General features: G+C 39.1%; 1 protein-coding gene across 4 annotated transcripts in view; it reads left to right on the top strand.

Moving 5' to 3' along the window:
• The window catches only part of ext2 (exostosin glycosyltransferase 2), a 132031-nt gene that overhangs the window by 27604 nt on the left and 83925 nt on the right, over positions 1–20502 (top strand). For all 4 annotated transcript variants that reach the window (XM_067994067.1, XM_067994068.1, XM_067994069.1 and 1 more), the window contains 4 exons: positions 3858–3974; positions 5084–5279; positions 14584–14723; positions 16804–16897. In XM_067994067.1, coding sequence (XP_067850168.1) covers positions 3858–3974; positions 5084–5279; positions 14584–14723; positions 16804–16897 — 547 coding nt within the window. The remainder of the gene's footprint in view (positions 1–3857; positions 3975–5083; positions 5280–14583; positions 14724–16803; positions 16898–20502) is intronic.

Genomic DNA, 20502 nt, shown 5'->3' with positions numbered 1-20502 from the left:
ATCTTGACTGAAATTTCGGAATGTACTACTTTTTGCCCTTTTCTTAGAAATGTACAAATTTGCCATTCCCAAACTCATAATTGATTCTTGAGCCATCCCACAAAATACTGGTTTTAGGAACTGATGTTAAACCATGTAACTAAAGTCCCTGAATACAAACTAACTGAACCCAGTTCTGAAATTTAATTAAAATGGCTAAACAATCATATTCTCATTACTGGCCAAATAAATATTCGTAACAGTTCAGGAAGCTTGGACAGAGTTCCTTTGCAGTGCTGAGTTGCATAACTTGTTTTGATAACCTTATGTACCTACTACTTGATAAAATTAGTTCACATCCTTGTGAAGGCATGTGGAACAGATTCCCATTATTGCTTTTTTGGTTTTATATAAAGTTTTAATTCTGAAAACATGCCCTCTATTGGGAATTGTTGTCTAACTTGATCATATTGATCCTCTTTATTTTTAAATAAAAGATGGGGGGCGGGGTGGATGAAGTCTTTTAAATGACTCAAGATTAGTGGTTGGGCAAGGATTAGTCGAGACCTACAAGGGCAGGTTTCTGTGCTAGTTGTACATACTTTAGTCTTTTTGGAAGCCATACAGCCCTTAGTACTGAATACAGTTAAAGTCGCTTGATCTGACCATGAAGACCATTAACCTGTGCAGCTCATTTCTTGCTTACTTTGGGGTCTTTTAGGATGATGCAGGCTGCCATCTCAAATCTTTGTTAAACTTTAGTAAACCTGGAGAAATGCAGTTGCAACACTCAAAACATTGCCTTTTATGTGAGCAGATTTTAGAATGTTAAAGCCAGAATATTCCTGTTGAATGCCTGATTCACTGATGTACAAACCTACCTGAAGAAACTCGTGGCAGACACTACAGTTCTTGGATATCGAATCCTAGTTAAAAGAATTGTTGCAGTGGTCTTGTTCGTGTCAGTTGCAAGACTGTTAATGAATCCTCTTTAGCTAATCTAATGCCACAAAACGCACTTTGAAGTACCACCGAATCCCAGCTGGTATCCTAACTCGCACCAAGTCCCATTTACCCATCACCCCTGTGCTCGCTGACCTACATTGGTTTCCAGTCCAGGAACACCTCGATTTTAAAATTCTCATCCTTGTTTCAAATCTTTCCATGGCCTCGCCCCTCCCTTTCTCTCTAACTTTCTCCAGCCCTGCAACCCTCTGCGATCTCTGCGCTCATCCAATTCTGGCCTCTTGCGCATCCCCGATTTTAATTGCTCCACCATTGGTGGCCGTACCTTCAGCTGCTTAGGCCCTAAGCTCTGGAATTCCCTCCCTAATCCTCTCCGCCTCTCTACCTCTCTCCTCCAAGATGCTCCTTAAAATCTACCTCTTTGACCAAGCTTATGGTCATCTATCCTAATGCCTCGATGTGAAATTTTGCTCCTGTGGGGGGCGCCTTGGGACGTTTTATTACATTAAAGGCACTAAATAAATGCAAGTTGTTGGTTTGTAGCTGATGCCCTGGCTGTTGAGAGGACACATTGAGTTTTGTGTCACGACAGTTTTTCAACCTTTGTGCAAATCTTCACTTCAAAAGTATTGTAAATGCAATGTGATTCTCTCCCACTTCCATTGGTGACTGAGATTCAGACTTAGCCACAATTTAAGTGTAAGTATTACACTACCTACAGGACTTACTCATTGAAGGACTGAAATTTAGCTCCATCAGAATAAATGTGGTGGTTATTGGGACGATCTACTTACTTGTGACATTCAAAATTTTATACAGGAAAGTTCAGGATTTTAGGTTTGTTTTGTGGGTTTGAAGGTCTAACCACCATTATGCCCATTGTCCAGGCATGGGATCTTAACTTGGTACTACATTTAACTTGCATTCTCTACTTGTGTTATTGGCAGGATAAACTTTAAGGCCCTAACCTCATCAGTAGCCCTGCTCTTGGCTTCCATGGATGAGCTTCACGTCCCAGTAGGCTGTATGATTTGTTCCTGTTGTAATTGATTAGAATATTTCATATGTGAAAATCTCTTCTGCTGTAGTACTGGATTTTCAAACGGGAAGTAAAAAAAATCATGAACACATGTCCAAACAGCTGATCTGACAAAAATGTGGCTCAATTAACCACCTAAATATGTCTTTTGAAGGTTAAAAGTTTCTTCTAAACATGGAAAGTGAGATTTTTTTAGACTAAACATGAAGTGGGAACAGAAATGCTTATGATTACTGAGCGGGGTGATGGAGTATAGAGTGAGGGAGCAAACATGTATTGACTACTGAGTTAGACCCTGAGCCATCTTTGAACAATAGTCCAGAGAATGCCGCAACCAATTTTTTCTCTAAGCTCCCCTGTGCTAGTCAATCTTCAATTGTATTATTTAAAAACTTACATCAGTAGCTCAACAAATGCATTAAATTGTCTTTGTCTTTGTGATTGGGAATGGTAGGGGCTCAAGTTGAATCCCATTTAAAGAGAAAGAAAATTGTAAATATTCACTGCTGGAATTATCTTGGTTTGAATTCAACTGGAAGCATTCTTATTCATGTATGAGTTAATATAATTACACATATTGTAATATTTGTTAAAAGAAAGGTTTATTTTCCTTTTGAAATTCGTGACTGTGAGCAGACATCTAGCCTTCCAGTTGGAGCTTTCTAAAAGAAAGATATTTACTTTTTTGGAAAGTACCAGCTGGAAGAATTGAAGTGGAAATACATTTGCTGAAAAATGCTGACTAGATGCATAACTCGCTTTGAACTTGGTAATATGCATTTTATAAGTACTGGTTTAAATATGATCTAATACCATTTTTGGACTTGGGGAGGGAGAGAACAGAGTCAGCAGTGATGTAATGGCCCTCTCACTGATCTGTCAGATACCATTTTTTTTCTTCACATTTTTGCCATTCTATGTAAAAACCATTGAAGGTATTTTAATAAGTGTTTGCTCAGATAGTCTGAGCTAGAAGAATTTTCCTTCAAAGTTGAATATGTACTGATTCAATAGCAGTACATTATGGAAATTTTTTCATGAGCAGGAAATAAGAAGTAGAAAACATCTTGCATCAGCTACTCAGAGGATTGTGTATAGTATGTGGTAAATACATATCCCTTCTCATTTAGAAAGAGAATAAAACTTAATCTAAAGCTTGGGGTGTTTTATGTGCAGGTTGACTTGCTAAGTATTTTTCAACCACACAAATGCAGGTAAGTTTTGATATTTAGAGTTCTTTGCCGATAATTAAATGACACTATAAGCAGCTAGTTCGCTAATAGACGTAACGGAAAGGTATCCTGTATTTCACCCATTTCCTGTGAAATACAGGCACAAGGACTCAAATCCCGTCATAAACCATAGTTTAATTTGTAGGCTTCATGTAATTTTGGAAACCATCTAGTATGTACTGTCTGCTGACATTTAGAGACAAGGTTTGGTAATTCCTATATGTGGCAAAATCATATGTTTTTGTAAATTTGGGAATGATGCATATCTGTTTTGCTATGCATAACACACAGACAAAATCTTCCCTCTTAATGCAGTGCTGTTGACAAGTTCTTACTTTACGTACTTACTTTCTCATTTAGAACTTTACACTGTGAAAATGGTCATGTAACTACTTCATAGTTTATTTCTAGTTTTAAAGCAAGTGTTAAACATTAAACCATAAAAAATACTTCTCGTCAGCTTTGGTCTGTAAGCACCAAAGATTGGACTGTAATTTTCACCCTTCTGACCCTCTTCCCTTTTCTCTCTCATGTTTAGGGTTCACTCCCTATCCAACACCCTGAGGCATTTCTATACTTGATGTGTTTTAGGGATCTGAGTTATAGAGAATGTTTGTAATATATTTCTCATCTCTTTTAAGGGCCCTCCTTGCAGGTGGAGGCTTCTCCACATGGACCTACCGACAGGGTTATGATGTTAGCATTCCAGTTTTTAGTCCGTTGTCAGCAGAGGTCAATCTACCCGAGAAGCAACCTGGGTAAGAGTCAACAACTACATTACTGGAGATACAGATGTATTTTCAGCACTCTTATTTTACCACTGATGGATATAATGTACTGCATTCAGATTGTGGTGGACTGTTTTCACAGCAATTTGATAGTCTATTTTAAGGATTTTTTTGTATCCTCCTATACTGTATGCTCCATTTAGGGTACAATGAAATTACACCCCCAACCTAGCCAGCAAAGTGAACTTGGTTATGGGGAACCTATACAGAAAACATTCCAATGTTGCAATTCCCTTAGTATGTAATTGAAAGGAATAAAACTGCTGTTAGTGAAATTGCTACCAGCTTGCAGTGAAGATCTGAGCAACAACCTCCCATTGTTCGACTTACAATGATCTGCAGAAAGGACCTCACAGATTATTTGAAACTGGTTCCTTCAGTCACAAAGCACTAAGTCTTTTATTTGTGCTTTTCATTGTATTCATTTAAGTTCAGTACTTTTTGCAAAATAACAAACTTACTGCAAATTGAAGCAAACAAAAAAAGTGTCACGCACTTTAATTTACAATATGTTTGAATCAGTATCGAGAATGCATGAGTTTCAAACTAAGCTGACTACATACTGTAACTTCATTTGAATTTCCTGTTTACATTTTAAAATTTGTCAAACAAAATGTTGCTATAATGCATTCCTGCATGTGCTTCCATGCAGTAATGGGAAGTGGTGATTAACATTCATCTGACTCAATGCAGGCTATACCTTGGATGCAAACATGCACTGGTGCTGTTTAAAGCAGAAGAAAGCCAGCCAGCCTCCTGCTCTGTTACTTTACCTGATATGCTGTTAAATTCTAGCACGGAGCATGTTAATGCAAAAAGAACGTCTGAGAAATCATTTTTAAAAATGTCCCTACGTTATCGGCGTATTGGGACTTGTTATGTTGGCTGCCTTTATCCCAAAATGCAGAAACCATAGGTGTATTTATTTCTTTAAGTGACATCTGATTCCACCAAAGATCCCCAGAACGTGTATAGTCAACTCAGCAGATCTACACTTCATCAAAGATACAACACATTTTTTTTGAATGTGAGAAATAATAATAATCCTGTTTCATTGTTTTTAATATCTCTCTTTTCAGTTACAGGATGTATTTTATCTTGTCTACACAAACTGCTATCCATTCGGAATACCGTTCTGAGCTGGAGGCCATGGAAGCAGAGCATGGAGATGCTCTGCTAATCCTAGACAAATGTACCAATTTGTCAGAGGGTGTCCCTTCCACAAGGAAGCGCTGCCACAAAAGTCAGGTCTTTGACTACCCACAAATTCTACAGGTATAGCACTTGTGCATGTCTGAAGATAGAATTATTCATTTGCAGTGATGCTTATACATAACTTTGACTTTCAGCTATGATTTGCTAGGGCAAATGGTGTGTTGGGGTGTGTTTATAGGACAATTGACTTTAAGAAAGCATATGATTTTGTCCTTGTGCAAGACCTTGGTCAGCCTTCATTTGGAATAGTGTGTCCAGTTTTGGTTGTCTCATGTGATGGGTGATATTTATGCTTTGGAAAGGGTGCAGAGGAGGGCCACTAGACTAATTCCCAGCTTAAAACATCTTAGTTATCAAAATAGGCTAAAAGAGCTGGGACTCTACACTTTAGAAAAGCATAGACTTGGGGGTGATCTGATCGAGGTTTATAAGATGATGAAAGGAATAGATTGTGTTCAAGTTGACCGTTTGTTCCAATTAAATACGTTAGGGAGGACCAGGGAGTCACAATTTTAAATTGTATAAGGCCAGATCTAGGTTAAATGTCAGGAGGTAGTTCTTTTCCCAGAGAATAATGGACCTCTGGAACAGGCTACCAGCTCATGCGGTGGACGCTGATTCACTGAATCCCTTCGAGCGAGAGCTGGACCTGTTTCTGGCTGAGGTGGAGATCACCTTTTACAAAAGGTAGGTAATGTCATACATAAAATTATCAGGGCCAGAATGATCTCCTGGACTAGTTTCAATCGCCAATGCGGTCGGAGAGGAATTTCCCAGATTTCTTTCCCCAAATTGGGCCTGGGTTTTTGACCTCTCCTAGGAGATCAAATGGTTTTGGATAGTGTGGGGAGTGTATATATTGTGATACACAAGATATGACAATTGTGTGGGACCAGCTGGATGGACTAGAGGGTCTTTACCTGTCATTGTTCGTATGTTCATATTTTGAGATAGGAGAAGGGTTTCTACTAGTTGCTGCTGTAACTGTTTGTAACTAGACTGGTCTAGTAACAGTGTGCTGGAACATGACTCTGTGGGGCCATGATGGGGAGGGGAGAAACAGAGGGGCATATGTGCCAACTATTGGTGTTTCACACAGGCAGTATTTTAAGGACTTTTTGTCTATGTTTGCAGACAAACATTGGCACCACTCCCAGCTTCTTTGGACTGGGAGCAGTTGAATTACCCAAGGGAACCAGTATGGCAGATGAAGAACCCACAGTTTAACGTATGAGAAAAAGCGCTCTGAGCGGTTGGTGGGGACATGCTATGCAGCATCCATTTAGTCAATGCTGGTGAAGAGAAAGAGGCATAATCGTGCACTTAACCAGTTGAAGGAGTTGAAAGAGCAGCCCCAGCAACAGGGCAAAGAGGGAGGGGAGAGACAACTTAAGGTAGAGACTGAGGGAGAGCCAGTCATAGAACAGGGAATGTGGAGGAGATGCCTGGATTGCAGGAGGGGTGAGGCCCAGAACATGACGTGAACAGAGAAGTTCATGTGAGCAAAAGGAAAGAGAAAGAATTGGAAAAGGGAAAGTGAAAGATTGAAGTGAAAAGGTAATATGGAAATATATGTGCTAATTGTCCATATTTTGAGATTAGCATCTGCTTGTGAATATTTGCAAACAGAAATTAGTACAGCTCCAAACACCCAACCCTCAATGATTACACTTCAGAAGTACTTCATTGGCTGTAAAGCACTTTGGGACATCCTGAGGTCGTGAAAGGTGCTATATAAATGCAAGTCTTTCTTTTTCAGTGTTGCTCCCGGCTCATACTTAATACTGCTCCAAATGATAGAACTGTGCTGTGGGTGGCAATTCCTATTTTGTAAAACCATTGAGAATTCCCGCCTGGACAAGGGGTGGGCAAAAAGAGTGTCCAGTGTGAAGTGGGGGGACTGAGATGGAAGAACAGTGCCTCCACGTCACTGACCGTCAACAGTAGAGAATTTCAATACATATCCATAATAGCCAGCAACTTCTTCACAGAAATGGAGGAAAATTCCTGCGATGTTTGTCACTGTACAAGTGATGGAATGTTGGGGATACGTAAAGCTGGAATTACGACAACTTTATATTAAATTGTGAGAGTAGGACAAGGGTACATAGATTGCAACTAGTAAAAGGTAAATTGAGGACTGATACCAGGATATTCTTCTTAACACAAAGAGTGATTGATATATGGAATGGACTCCCAGTTAGTGGAGGCGTAAACTCTGGAATCATTTAAGAAACAATTGGATGCTGCAACGAGGGCACTTTAGGATTTTTGGGATGGATGAATTGAGATGGGCCAAATAGTCTTCCTCATCCTTAATTGCAATCTTTGAAGTCCATGTCATGCTGCTCTTCAGGGTAACTACCTCATTGGTTTATATACAGGGCTTTTTTTGAAGCTGTTCAGATTTTGCTAGTTTGCTAGGTTGACCTTTATGGGGGAAGGGAACAAAGTGGATTTCAATTCCTTTTTGCTGCTTTGGAAAGATACTGAGTGGTTGCTGGAATGAGATTTATTCTTAGCCGTCACATGTTCTAACTGCTCTGAACTGGCAGCATGAGAAGCTGGGAGCTGGTTGACTGCCCAGTCTCTTGGCCAGAAGAAACAAAAACAGAAAATGCTGGATATGCTCGCACCAAATCCCGTTCACCCATCACCCCTGTGCATCCTGACCTACATTGGCACCGGTCTACCAACGCCTCGATTTTAAAATTCTCATCCTCATGTTCAAATCGCTCAATGGCCTCGCCCCTCCCTATCTTTATAACCTCCTTCGGCCCTAAAACCCTCTGAGATCCCTGCATTCCTCCAAATCTGGTCTCTTGTGCATACTCCACTTCCTTTTCCCCACTATTGGCATCTGTGCTTTCAGCTCTCTAGACCCTAAGCTCTGGAATTCCTTCCCTAAACCTCTCTGCCTATCCTCCTGTCTCTCCTCCTTTAAGACGATCCTTAAAACCTACCTCTTTGACCAAGCTTTTGGGCACCTGTCCTATTGTCTCCTCCTTTGATTTGGTGCCAATTTCTGTCTGATTACGCTCTACTGAAGTGCTTTAGGACATTTTGCTACGTTATAGGCACTATATAAATGCAAGTTGTTGTTCTGGGGTGACTGCCCTGTGGATTGTATCTTCCAGAAATCTTTTTTCCCCATGTACGTTGAAAGGTGTAGCCAACTGTCCTCGAGTTCAGCATTTCTCTGCTCAAACATCACATCCCTCTCACACTTCATGCATGTGTACACTTCCTTGATACTTTGCTAATCTAGGATTTTCCACATCATGCATGCACATACATCACAAGCCTATACTTCCAGCTATGTGCTACTCATAAGTGCTACCGTTAAAACTAATTATCATGCTTGCCTGACCTGTCAGTTCCCCTAGATAGATTCAGGTACACTGAATTCAGGAAATTGAGGACCCAAGAGTGTTAGGGAAAAATCCAAGCATGCATCTATCCCTCAACCCTGTCTAACCGTTAGAATAAGTACACCTTCCACTCACAGTGACTTTTGTATCTGTTACAGATTTAACATGCAAAATTATTGGATGTTAAAGTAATATAATTTAGAAATAATTTAATAAATCACTCTTGAAAAGTTTTACAAGTTGAGTTTCTCATTTTACTGTCCTTCACCGTGCCATTGGTACTTTATGCATGCACCGGTACCAACCAAATGGCAGATGGACCCTGATTTTACATTCGGGCTGAAGGATGGCATCTTCAACAATGTAGCACTCCTTCAGTACTCCTGGAGTGTCTGTTTAGATTATGTGCTCAAGTACTGGAGAGAGCCTTGAATCTTGAGCCTTGAGTTATAAATATAGGAAAGGCTTTTGTCTGATATAAATCTAAAATAAATTTTGCTTATATCAACAATTTGTTTTTATTAAACCTATTCAAATAAATGTTATTTTTTTAATGTTAAACAATGGAAGGAATTAGCATAAAGAGAAAAAGGTAGAACAACAGATGGAGATGATGAAAAATGGCAGGAAGTAATAATCCAAAATAATTATTAAAACAACATAAAATTGGGCAAGGAACAACTGTATCAAGGTAACAAAGTTCATAGGGTCAGGAGAAAAAAAATCTTTCTAAGACCCTAACAATTTTTCACAGCAGGAATGCAGAATTTTAATCTGCATGTTAAAATTTAAAATAAAAAAACAGGATATTTGGAAGGACACAGTCAGTGAAGAAATATAATTCAATATATAGTTATTTCATGAAGTAGAATATTAAACAGCATGGGGGTTTTTCTTTGCTGTTTATCATTATTAGATATGTGGATATTTTTTCATCTAAATTAATTGCTCTATTTTAATTACACTTTTACAAGAATGGGGGAGGGGGGAAGAGTTTTGCAGCCTGTTTGATCCAAACTTCAGCTGGTGGCATGGCCTCTGAAAAGGGCTGACTAGGTTGCCACTGCTGCAAATGAATCTTGCTATTATGAACCTTTCAAAAACCTATTGTTTAAAAAGGCTTATAACAGATGGAAAAGATTTGGTGTCTAGATAAGGAGAATCTCGCCATGTGCTCAATCCCTAAGGTTCTCTCCTACGTATGGTGATCTAAGCCTACTTAAATCAAAATACATGCAGAAACTTTATCATTATTTCAATCCTCCTTATGGTGGGGGTGGGGGGGGCAGTGGCGGGGTGGTCAGTTGGATGGAAAAACACACCCTTTAGTGTCTAGATTTATGATGGGTACTTAGAAAACCATGCTGCCTTATGACCTTTTCATTCCAAAGTGTTATCTGTATTTGGTGCCCTTCATTTGAACTTGGCCATAAAAAAAGCAAACCAAGCACTGGGGTTCATTTCGAGAGGGATAGAATTGAAAAGCAGAGAAGTCATGTTAAACTTATATAGAACCTTGGTCAGACCGCACTTGGAATATTGTGAACAGTTGTGGTCTCCATATTATAAAAAGAATAGAGGCACCAGAGAAGATGCAAAAAAGATTTACTAGGTTGATACCAGAATTGAGAGGTTATACCTATCAGGAAAGATTGAGCAGGCTTGGGGCTCTTTTCTCTGGAAAAGAGAAGACTGAGGGGTGACCTGATAGAGGTCTTTAAGATCATGAAAGGGTTTGCTAGGGTACACATAGGGAAGATGTTTCCATTTGTGGGGGAGACCAAAACTAAGGGCCATAAATATAAGAGAGTCACTAATCAATCCAATAGGGAATTCAGGAGAAACTTCTTTACCCAGAGAGTGGTTAGAATGTGGAACTCGCCACCACAAGCAGTAGTTGAGGTGACTTGCATAGATGCATTTAAGGAGAAGCTAGATAAACACATGAGAGAGAAAGGAATAGAAAGATACGCTGAGAGGGTTAGATGAAGTAGGGAGGGACCATAAACACTGTTGGACCAAATGGCCTGTTTTTGTGCTGTACATTCTATGTTATGGTTTCATGTGGCATTAAGATCCTGATGTCTTCAATGTTAAGAGGGTGAATGATCTGCATGATTTGGACATCACAGGACAGACTACAGCACCGTTTTAAAAGCAGAAAATGCTGGAGAAGCTCAGTAAGTGAGGCATCAGAACTGTTCTGACGAAAGGTCTTCGACCTGAAACGTTAACTCTGTTTCTTTCTCCACAGATGCTGCCTTGCTTGCTGAGCTTCTCCAGCATTTTCCGTTTTTATTTCAGATTTCCAGCATCCGCAGTATTTTGCTTTTGATACCGTTTTATTGGGCCAGCTAGTCTATTAGAACTCCATACTTACATATTAAAAAGAAACCTTCCATACATCATCTTCAAATTGCTGGCAGACTTGATTACAATGAATGCTTGTCAGAAGTTTTATTTGAATTTAATTCAATATATTTATGAATATAATGAAACTAAGTCAAAGAAAGCATCCTCCCAATGAATTTCAGTTGAAATCGGAGCCTAATTTTCTTGTGTATAAAGGCTACATGAATTACATAGCAATGGTGTTGTGTGGCTGCAGAAATTGTATTTTGAATTACTAGTGTTTAATGATATGTATATCTGAACCTTCAGAATTTGTACTTGGTTACAAAAAGTACCAAGAACAGTAGTTCTCATTACATTCCCTGATGTGCAGTGATCTGTGTTATTATGCATATTGTTTATTGCAATCTCATTAATATGCAACCATATAAATGATTTTGTGATAATGTAGATTTGTACAGCTCCCAAAAGCAATGTTTTGTAAAAAAAAAGGTATTTGTACTTACCATTGGTAATTATCTAAATGTTAACTATTTACTTCTAGCTTTTTAAAACTGTGTTTTGCTCTTTTATTGTATGTACTAACTATGTAATCAATTTTCTAAATTTGATACCGAAAAGGCATACAACTGACATACTTTTTTGATCGCATTTTTCCACTGGAATGTTTTCAATGATGACTGCAATAACCTGATGAAATATTTAGAACATAATGTTCTGTCTGGAAATGAAATGTTGTTATCAGCTCTGACCAAAGTATGTGGCCTTCCATCTGGTAGCTTTCCTTCTTCACTTGTCAGTAATCAACTGTTGCATTATGATAAACTGTTGCATAAGAATTCTGCCACTTTTATACTATCTAAGTTTAATATTACAATAATAAAGCTACTGCCATGTTTGAACAGCTTTATTATTGAAATACTGTTTGTTTCAGGGTCACAGTTATGTGAGTTCAAAGCTTAAAAATTGACAAGTCTGGAATTTCCTGGACCTGCTTACAATTTAAGGATTGACTGTTCAGTGAGGATATTGTGCATCAGCTACATAGAGTGAAAATACGAATATGCAAAAACATCGGACAGGTAAAGACCAGCTGGTCCATCTGACCTGTTCCATACAGTTAGAGATTCCTTACTCCCTGGGCGGCCTGTAGTCTCCTGGGAGAGATAAAAAAAACAGATCAAAACCCAAGGCCATTGTGTGGGGGGAAGGGAGAGAGTCTGGAAAATTCCTTTCCAATCTCTCCAGGCGATCAAAACTAGTCCGAGACCACATTGACAATGACTCATATTATTTGGTACCTACCTCCTGTATGATGTGATCTCCACCCAGCCAGTAACCAGTTCAGCTCTCTCTTGAAGGTTTACAGCAAATCAGCATTCACCACACAAGCCGACAACTTGTTTCATAAATCTCCTATTGTGTGAAAAACAAGGAGCTGCCTAACATCTAAGCTATTCCTTCCCTTGTGTAATTTATATGCATGACCCTGGTCCTCCCCAACCTATCTAATTGAAGTAATGTGTTTGCGTGCACACAATCTACTCCTTCAATTGTTTTATAGACCTCAATCAAATCACCTCTGAGTCTACGCTTCTCTAAAGTATATTGACCCAGCTCTTTAAGCTATCTGGGTAGCTAAGTTATTTTAAACTGGGAATCATTCTTGTGGCCCTCTTCTGAACCTTTTCCAAAGCCTCAATATCACCTACTATTTGAGGGGACCAAAACTGGACACAGTATTCTAAATAAAGCCTAACCAAGGTCATGTACAAAGACAAAATTATTATGAATTATAATACCAAGATCTTTTCCTTTCACCATGTGCTTCAGTTCTGTTCCTTGTAAGGTGTAAGTTTGCTTAGCATTGGTCCTGCACATCTCCAGGTTAACTGCCATTTGCCAAACGCAGGCCCATTCCCCCAACACGTCGAGATCTGCTTGCAGTCGTTTAATCTTTTCCACTTTCCTAACACCTGCACAAATCTTTGTATCAACCGTAAACTTGCCGATCATTCCCCTCAAACTCTTCATCTAGGTCATTAATATAGATAGTAAAGAGCAAAGACCCCAACACTGATCCCTGTGGGACACCACCAGTAACTGGTCTCTAAGCAGATCCACAGCCATTGATAACTTTCTGACTAAGGGCATGCAGCTAATTCTTTATCGACTGTAGCAGCTTCCTACTAATTCCACAAGATTCTATCTTGCAGCGTAACATATTGTGAGGTAGCTTATCAAATGTTTTCTGAAAGTCCAGGTAGACGATGTCTACTGGGCAACCCTCATCCACCAACCTGGTGACTTCTTCAAACAATTCAATCAAATTAGTGAGACACGACCTTCCTTTCCAGAAGCCGTGACTTAATTCATGATGCCCACCAGGATATTACCACCATTAAAAAAAACAATGAAAATTAAATGAAAATTGCATAGTATATTTTTACATACGTGGTATTGATTTTCAGGCTGTGCTCCCATTTCCATGTTTAGATGGCTAATATGAACTGTCTAAACTTTGCTGTCATGGTCCATGACATCATCTGATTCTTTGTATGAGTTTTTCCACTTGTTTCTACAGAAACAAGTGGAAAACAAGTTCAGGTTTCTGTATATTTTATTTCTTCCCCAATTTTTAGTTTTGATATTATCCATCTCCACTCAATAGCCCTCAATCTTTGGCTGAGAGTTCGGATAGATGACAATAACATCCATTCGCATTTATACAGCAGGATTTAATGCAGAAAAAAAAGATGCGAACAGAACTGTTGAGTGGAGGAACCAATACGGAGCGATGGAGAGGTGACGAAAACCTTGGCCAAAAAGATGGGTTTTAATAAGTCTTTTAAAGGCAGTGAGACTATAGAGCTAGAGAAGGGCTTATGGTGGGAGTTCTGTAGAGTAGAGCCATGGTGGATAAAGGTTCTCCCACAAAAGATGGATCAAAGAAAGGAGGGGAATAGACAGAAGACCAGAGTCTGAGGACCAAGGGTAGGGGGGGAGCATATAAGGCTGGAGGAAATAACAGAAGAATATGAGGCGAGGCCATGGATCGACTTGAAGATGAGGACAAGGATTTTAAATTCACTGTTGAGCAATAAGCCACCAGTGTAGATCAACAAGGACGATGTGATGGGCGAGGGGTGACTTAGTGCAGGCCAGAATAAGGGTGGCTCAGTTTTGGCTGAATTGGGAGGGGGCATAGGTTGGAGATGGAGCTAACATTTTAGGCCCAATTCTGCACCCCATGTTTATGGCAATGGAACCTTGCAATTTATGCCCTGCACTGTAAATCTGCATTATTGGGACTTCTGCTTGTGATTTTGCATGCTCAATGCTGGCAGTGCAAAACCACCTCTGTAAGATGGTTTTGCTATGGCACCATTTTTCTCCTCATTGCGAAACTGGTAGTATCACAGTGCCGTAATATACTAGTATTAAATTTACAGTTTAAAATTACTGTCCACTTCAGAAATCTCCAACTTTCTTTAAGTTTGATTTTTATGATGACTTTTTCAGATTTTTTCCTGTTTCTCCAATTTACATATTATGCATTTTTTGGGCTTTATGCAAGACTTATAGCATCTAAAGCTCTGAAGAGACTGTCTGGCTGATGTGTTATTTCTCTTTGATGACAGGAAGCCATGTTTTGCATTGTGTTGCGTGGCGCACGTCTTGGGCAAGCAATCCTAAGCGATGTCCTTCAAGCAGGCTGCATTCCTGTAATTGTTGGCGATTCTTACATCCTCCCATTTTCAGAAGTACTGGACTGGAAAAGGTATGCAACATGCTGGAATTTTAGCTGGGAACTAACCATATATTGAATTTGGAGTTTGCTGCTTAAAAAGGGACTTGAAAAGAATTTGATTGCAAAATTATTGTACCACTCATCCCTTTGCCTCACCAGCTTAGTTTCTCCAGCAGAATGCAAACAGCTACTTATAGCAGCACTAAGAATGAATACAAAATGATTTTTTTTGTTATCTGAATCCTCTTACTGAATTTGTCACAACTTCTACAGTGACCATTAATTTATAAAGTAACAAGTAATTGAAAATTACAAGCTTTTACATTTTCAAATATTTGAATGCTGGGGAAGATTTTAATTGGCTGAGAGCTAGTGATGGGTGAAATGTCACTCAAATTTAATTAGTTTCTTTAATCTGTGCCTCTATTACTGTCTGTTGATATATATCAACTGTGAGGGACTTGATTTCCTTTTCTTTTTTTGCCACCCCAAACACTCTGATTTTGGATGCTGATTTTCCCCTCTTGCCATTGCAATGGTCTACGCTCTTCAAGTTTTCAAATCTCCATGTGAGAGTCCATTAGTTAATGGGTGAAATGTGCATGAGATTCCATCATTGAACTGTTGAAAGTTCACCTGTTGTTTCTCAGACCTTCATTGTTTTAGAGTGATTCAAACATTTGATCCTTCACTATTGAGAGTGATTCTGAAAGTCAATGCCCACAATTCTCCACTGTTTTAAACTCTTTCCGATATCTTTTTAATGTTTCATTACGCAGGCTCATCAAATTCTAATAAGATGAATTTGATCAAGTCATACTATGTTTTCTATTCAGATCCACTTTGTGCTACAATGAGCACTGGTGTAATGAAATGCATGAAAGTGGTACACCTTGTTTACTGTTGTCCAAAAAGTAGTATGAATAATCCAGAGAAGCATCCTTAATGACTCCAGTGGACGAGCAAGTCATATAGAGTGGTACTGAATCATACAAACCAAGAAGGTCCCAGGTTCAACCCCTGGTCTGTGTTTGAATTAGCCGATCTCAACCAAGATGTTGGTGGGAACAGAAGAATTAGCTTCATTTTCCCCAAATTAGGGAGGGGGGGAAATCAGCCAGGGATTTCAGTCATCATCACTATCCAGTGACCCTGTTGGAAAGTCCTTTAGCAAGTCATCTGGTGAGGAATGGATTCCGTTTTGTTGTGATGGCCCGTGCATTTGAATATTGTTTAGTTTCACATTGGAGGAAGTTCTTTTTTCTCTGGTCAGCCAGGTGTATGACATGCATGGAATCCCATCACCACGCTTAAGAGTCTGCAAACAAATTTACAGAGAAATCCATGTAAACTGATATGGAGTGTACACACCCTCCCCATAGGAATAGACTGCAGTTACCACAGAATACAAGTTGGCAAGAGCTAAGGCTTGGGGACCATATAGAAAATCATGCACAGTATGCACTATATAAAACCGTGCACAGGACTGCTGAGCTTCCTGGTGCTTGTTTGGCTAGGACCACCCTACCTGTTAGGCCTTTGTTTTTAAGACATATCTGGAGCTGAGTGAGAAGATTCCCAGTTCCCAGTGATACTAATGAGTATGTGAGTCCATGTTCATATTCAGGGTTTCAAGCTTACTTAATTATATTGCAGAGATATAAACAATTGATGCTAACCAGAGGACACAGATTTAAGGCAATTGGCAATCGAACCAGAGGGGAGATGAGGAGAATTTTTTTTACGCAGTGTGTTATAACCGGGAATGCACTGCCTGAAAGGGTGGTGCAAGCAGATTCAATAATAACTTTCAAAAGGGAATATTTACAAGGCTATGGGGAAAGAGCAGGGGAGTGGGACTAATTGGATAGCTCTTTGAAAGAGCCAGTGCAGGCACGATGGGCCGAATGGCTTTCTGTGCTGTGTGGTTCTACGATAAAGCTTCAAGTGTGAAGATTTGCTTCTTGCCAAAGTACTGGAGTGCTGCTGCTTTCCATGCAGTCATACACCAACACAAGTCTTGTGGCTTCAGAAGAGTGAGAGAGAAAATTGGGAATGGGGAAAATCCTTCCATTTTCAGTTCTATAAATTACCTCTGTTCATTTTCCAGAGCCTCTGTGGTCATACCTGAAGACAAGCTTTCTGAAATGTACAGTATTTTGAAGACTATTCCTCAGCAGCAAATTGAAGACATGCAGAAACGGGTATGGCAAAGTGAATGTATCTCTCAAAATTACGTGCCATTTGGAATTGGTTTTGTTTGTACTTGCATTTAAATCTTTTATAAGCTACAGTATCTCCGTTCTAATAAAACACGCGCGTGCATACACATCAAACTTTATGTATGATATTGGAAATGGTGCAAGTACAAATAGGCGAACAGAATGTATGGGTGTTACTGGTGGTCATTAAATTCAATTTTTACCAATTTCCACTGATAAATTTCCAGATTTTTTTTGGGTGGTGAATAAGTGAAAACATTTCCCTCCTGAATTTGAGAAACAAACCTGAAATTTCCCATTATTTCCTTACCAAGATGACTTTCGCATGCGCTCATCACCCTCTCCTCCAGTGTTTTATAGTATGGAATAAGCCTGTTTAATTCTGATATGATTTATCTTTAATTCATACAAAAATGTTGTACAACCTTTTGTTGCTTCACAGAAGGACGACTGCTGGTGCCTGAGTTACATAGATTTCTGAAGAATGAACTTGCATTTATCTAGTGTTTTGTCACATCCTCAGGATATTGCAAAGTCCTTTACAAGACTATTCTTTGAAGTACAGTCACTGCTTTTATGTAGACAAATGAGACAGCAGATTTATGCAGAGAAAGATCCCATAAACAGCAAATGATGATAATGTGATTTTTTTTTTGGTGTTGGTTGAGGGATGAATGTTGGCTAGGACCTTAGGAAACTCCCTGTTCTTAAAATAGTGCCATAAGACCTTTTTGCATCTACCTGATCTAGCAGATAGGGCCTCAGTTTAACATATCTTCATCCGTAAGACGGTACCTCCGACAATACAGGAACTCCCTCAGTATTGCACAGAAGTGCCAGCCCAGATAATGTGCTCAGGTCCACAGTCTGTCAAACTTTTGATTCAGAGGCTAGAGTGCTACCACTCAGCCAAGCTGACATTTATCTGCTATTAATATTTAAGAATCAAAACCAGATTCTTAAAATTTACATTGACACCTTATCCTGTTGAGTCTTAAAATGCTCCTGAAAATAGTAGAGCAAAGGGTTAAGTGAAGTTTCTTTTTTAAGAGCACATGGTGTAGAGCAATTCTCTACTTCAGATTATTCTTTTTCCCTGCAGATCACTAAAGTAAATAAGCCCAGATGGGCATGGGCCCCTCATACTGCTTCATTTGCCAGCTGTGTGTCACTAGTTGTTTGTGTATCTCTGATGGTGCCATAGGCAGCTGGAGTATACTGTTGAGCATCCTTGGAACTGACCACAGCTCAGCTCTGTGAGCAGCAGAACTGTCATTTATTGACAGAATTCAAAGCTTACATCAGTGGGAGTGCTCTGGCCTGTCAGGCAGTGTCAATATCTCAACTCAGTCCTTAAAGGACTTCTAAAGAGAAGTTTGGAGAATTTAAAATGTTCAGAGGTACCTTTGTATTTTTAAGCATGAGTCTGTTAGCCATAGGCATGCCTCCTGCAGAAAACTACGATCAGCTGGTTCTAGAAGTGTTTAAGTCTCTGCTAGTGTTAAAAGAAGGTGGTCTGGTTCATGGCCCAGCTGAGATTTATTTCTCATGTGAAAGTGTCTTCAGCAAAGTAGTATAAAACCATTCTTTAAGAACACTGTGCTATTAGTTTCCGTAGCTTCTGGTTTGAAGCTCCAGTTTACACCTTATGAAACAAAACATGAATTACTAAGGGGTTGCTTGAAATTGAAAATAATATCCTCAAAAATGTATCCTTCAAGATCACACGTTACTTGGTCTGAAATAATATTAAATATGGAAAATACTCATCATAGGATGGTCAGAGATATCAAAAAAACAAAATGCTGCAGATGCTAGAAATCTGAAACAAACACAGAAAAGACTGGAAATGCACAGGAGGTCAGTCAGCATCTGTGAAAAGGACAGTTGACTTTTCAGATGCATACCCTTCAGATCTGAAAATAAGAGACGGGCAGGCAAATAGAAAAATAGGATGTAAACAAGGACAGAGGAAGTATCAGTGGAATGACGTAACAGATTATCTCTGAAGTAATAAATGGAAGCATTAAAGGAAAAAGCGACACTGAAGAAACAAAGAATGTGTGACTCGCTGGGGAAATTGAGAAAACGTTTGCAAATCTCCTTTAATTTCATACCTAGGTTTTACATCTGTTCAATTTCCTATTTTCTCACAGTCTCTTTAAGCTTCACACTTCCTTAAGTATTTAGACATCTTTTGTTTCTTTAATGTACGGAATCATCTCCCTGATATCTCCTTTCTGTGTTTTTATTTTTGTTTATTTCCCCCAACTCCTTTAATATGCCCGTCTGTCTCTTGTGTTTCAGTTCTGATGAAGGGACTGCACCGAAATCATTGACTTCATTGTCTCCACAGATGCTGATTGACCTGCTGAGTGTTTCCATATTTTTCTATTTAGGGTCAGAGATATTGATGTCTGCTGTTCTGTTCTGGTGTTGCATGCAGTTTGAGAGGAGAGAGAAGAAAAATAACCTATTGTAACTATTAGGCTGATCACCTAGTTCTTTGGAATTCCTTTGAATAGGTGTTTGAGATAGATGATTGCACTCACTAATAAATGGAGGTCGTACTGTTTCCCATAATTGAACCTTTCTGTTGAGCCTTCGCTCCATTACAAACTGGACAAAAAGGAATGCATTATAGGTTTGTTTCTGAGATTTATTTTTAAACTGTATTTTCCATCTTTTCGGATCGCAACATGCCATGTATTGCCTCTAACCAAGAAAGGAGGTGTATACTGTGTACTAAGACCTCCAGCAGGTGCATAAGAACAGCTTGGATAACCCTTCTCCTTGATCTTTCCCACCCTTGCTGTAGGGAGGGTCTCTTTTCTCCACTTTCTCTTCCTTCAAATTCCATCCCCCCAATTTACTGCTTGCTCCCTATTTTGGTTAAATGCTGTATTGTATCAGGAACTTTTGATGCCTTTGACAAGAAATGCAACTGCAGACATCATTGCATTGATGTTTAGACCTAGAAAATGCACATTCCCCATAATAGCAATTAACTGATCCTCTCCTATGGTAGTTAGAATTCATGTGTGTGTATAATTTAATATATGCAACAAAGATTTAGATGTTGGTTTTTGCTCTTTGGGAGGCTACAAAGTCTACTTAAGAAGGTGGATTATACCCTATGAGTCCCTTTGTTTAAAAAAAAATCTTTGTGAGAGAGACCAGCTGGAGTATGAGATCAAATAGCTAGAACCTTCTCTATCACTTAGCCACAAGTTTTTTATACTTTTTAGAACAAAATGCAATGAACTTCAATTTTGGCTGATATTACTCTGCTTAATTTATACCAAAGTCTAGTTTTTGAATGTGGGGATGAGAGATTAGTAGGTTGTTGTCTTGGCTGATTTGCAGAATTCATAAGTATCCTCTCCAATGCTACAATACAGTAAATACAGTTTGCTGGATATGCTTTACTACAGAATAATTTGCACCACATTGACTTAGTTTGGCTTACATGGGCAACAGATGCATAGGTGTTTGATAACTACACATTTTCTGCCTTGCCTCCTTTTGAGGTTGCCCATCTGTTTTGAATCTTTGGAGCAATATTATTAGTGTGCTTGAGAAACTCA

This window comes from Heptranchias perlo, chromosome 12, assembly GCF_035084215.1.
Source record: "Heptranchias perlo isolate sHepPer1 chromosome 12, sHepPer1.hap1, whole genome shotgun sequence".
Classification (NCBI taxonomy): Eukaryota; Metazoa; Chordata; class Chondrichthyes; order Hexanchiformes; family Hexanchidae; genus Heptranchias; species Heptranchias perlo.
The sequence above is the reverse complement of the archived record's forward strand: the minus strand, read 5'-3'. Positions and strand labels throughout refer to the sequence as shown.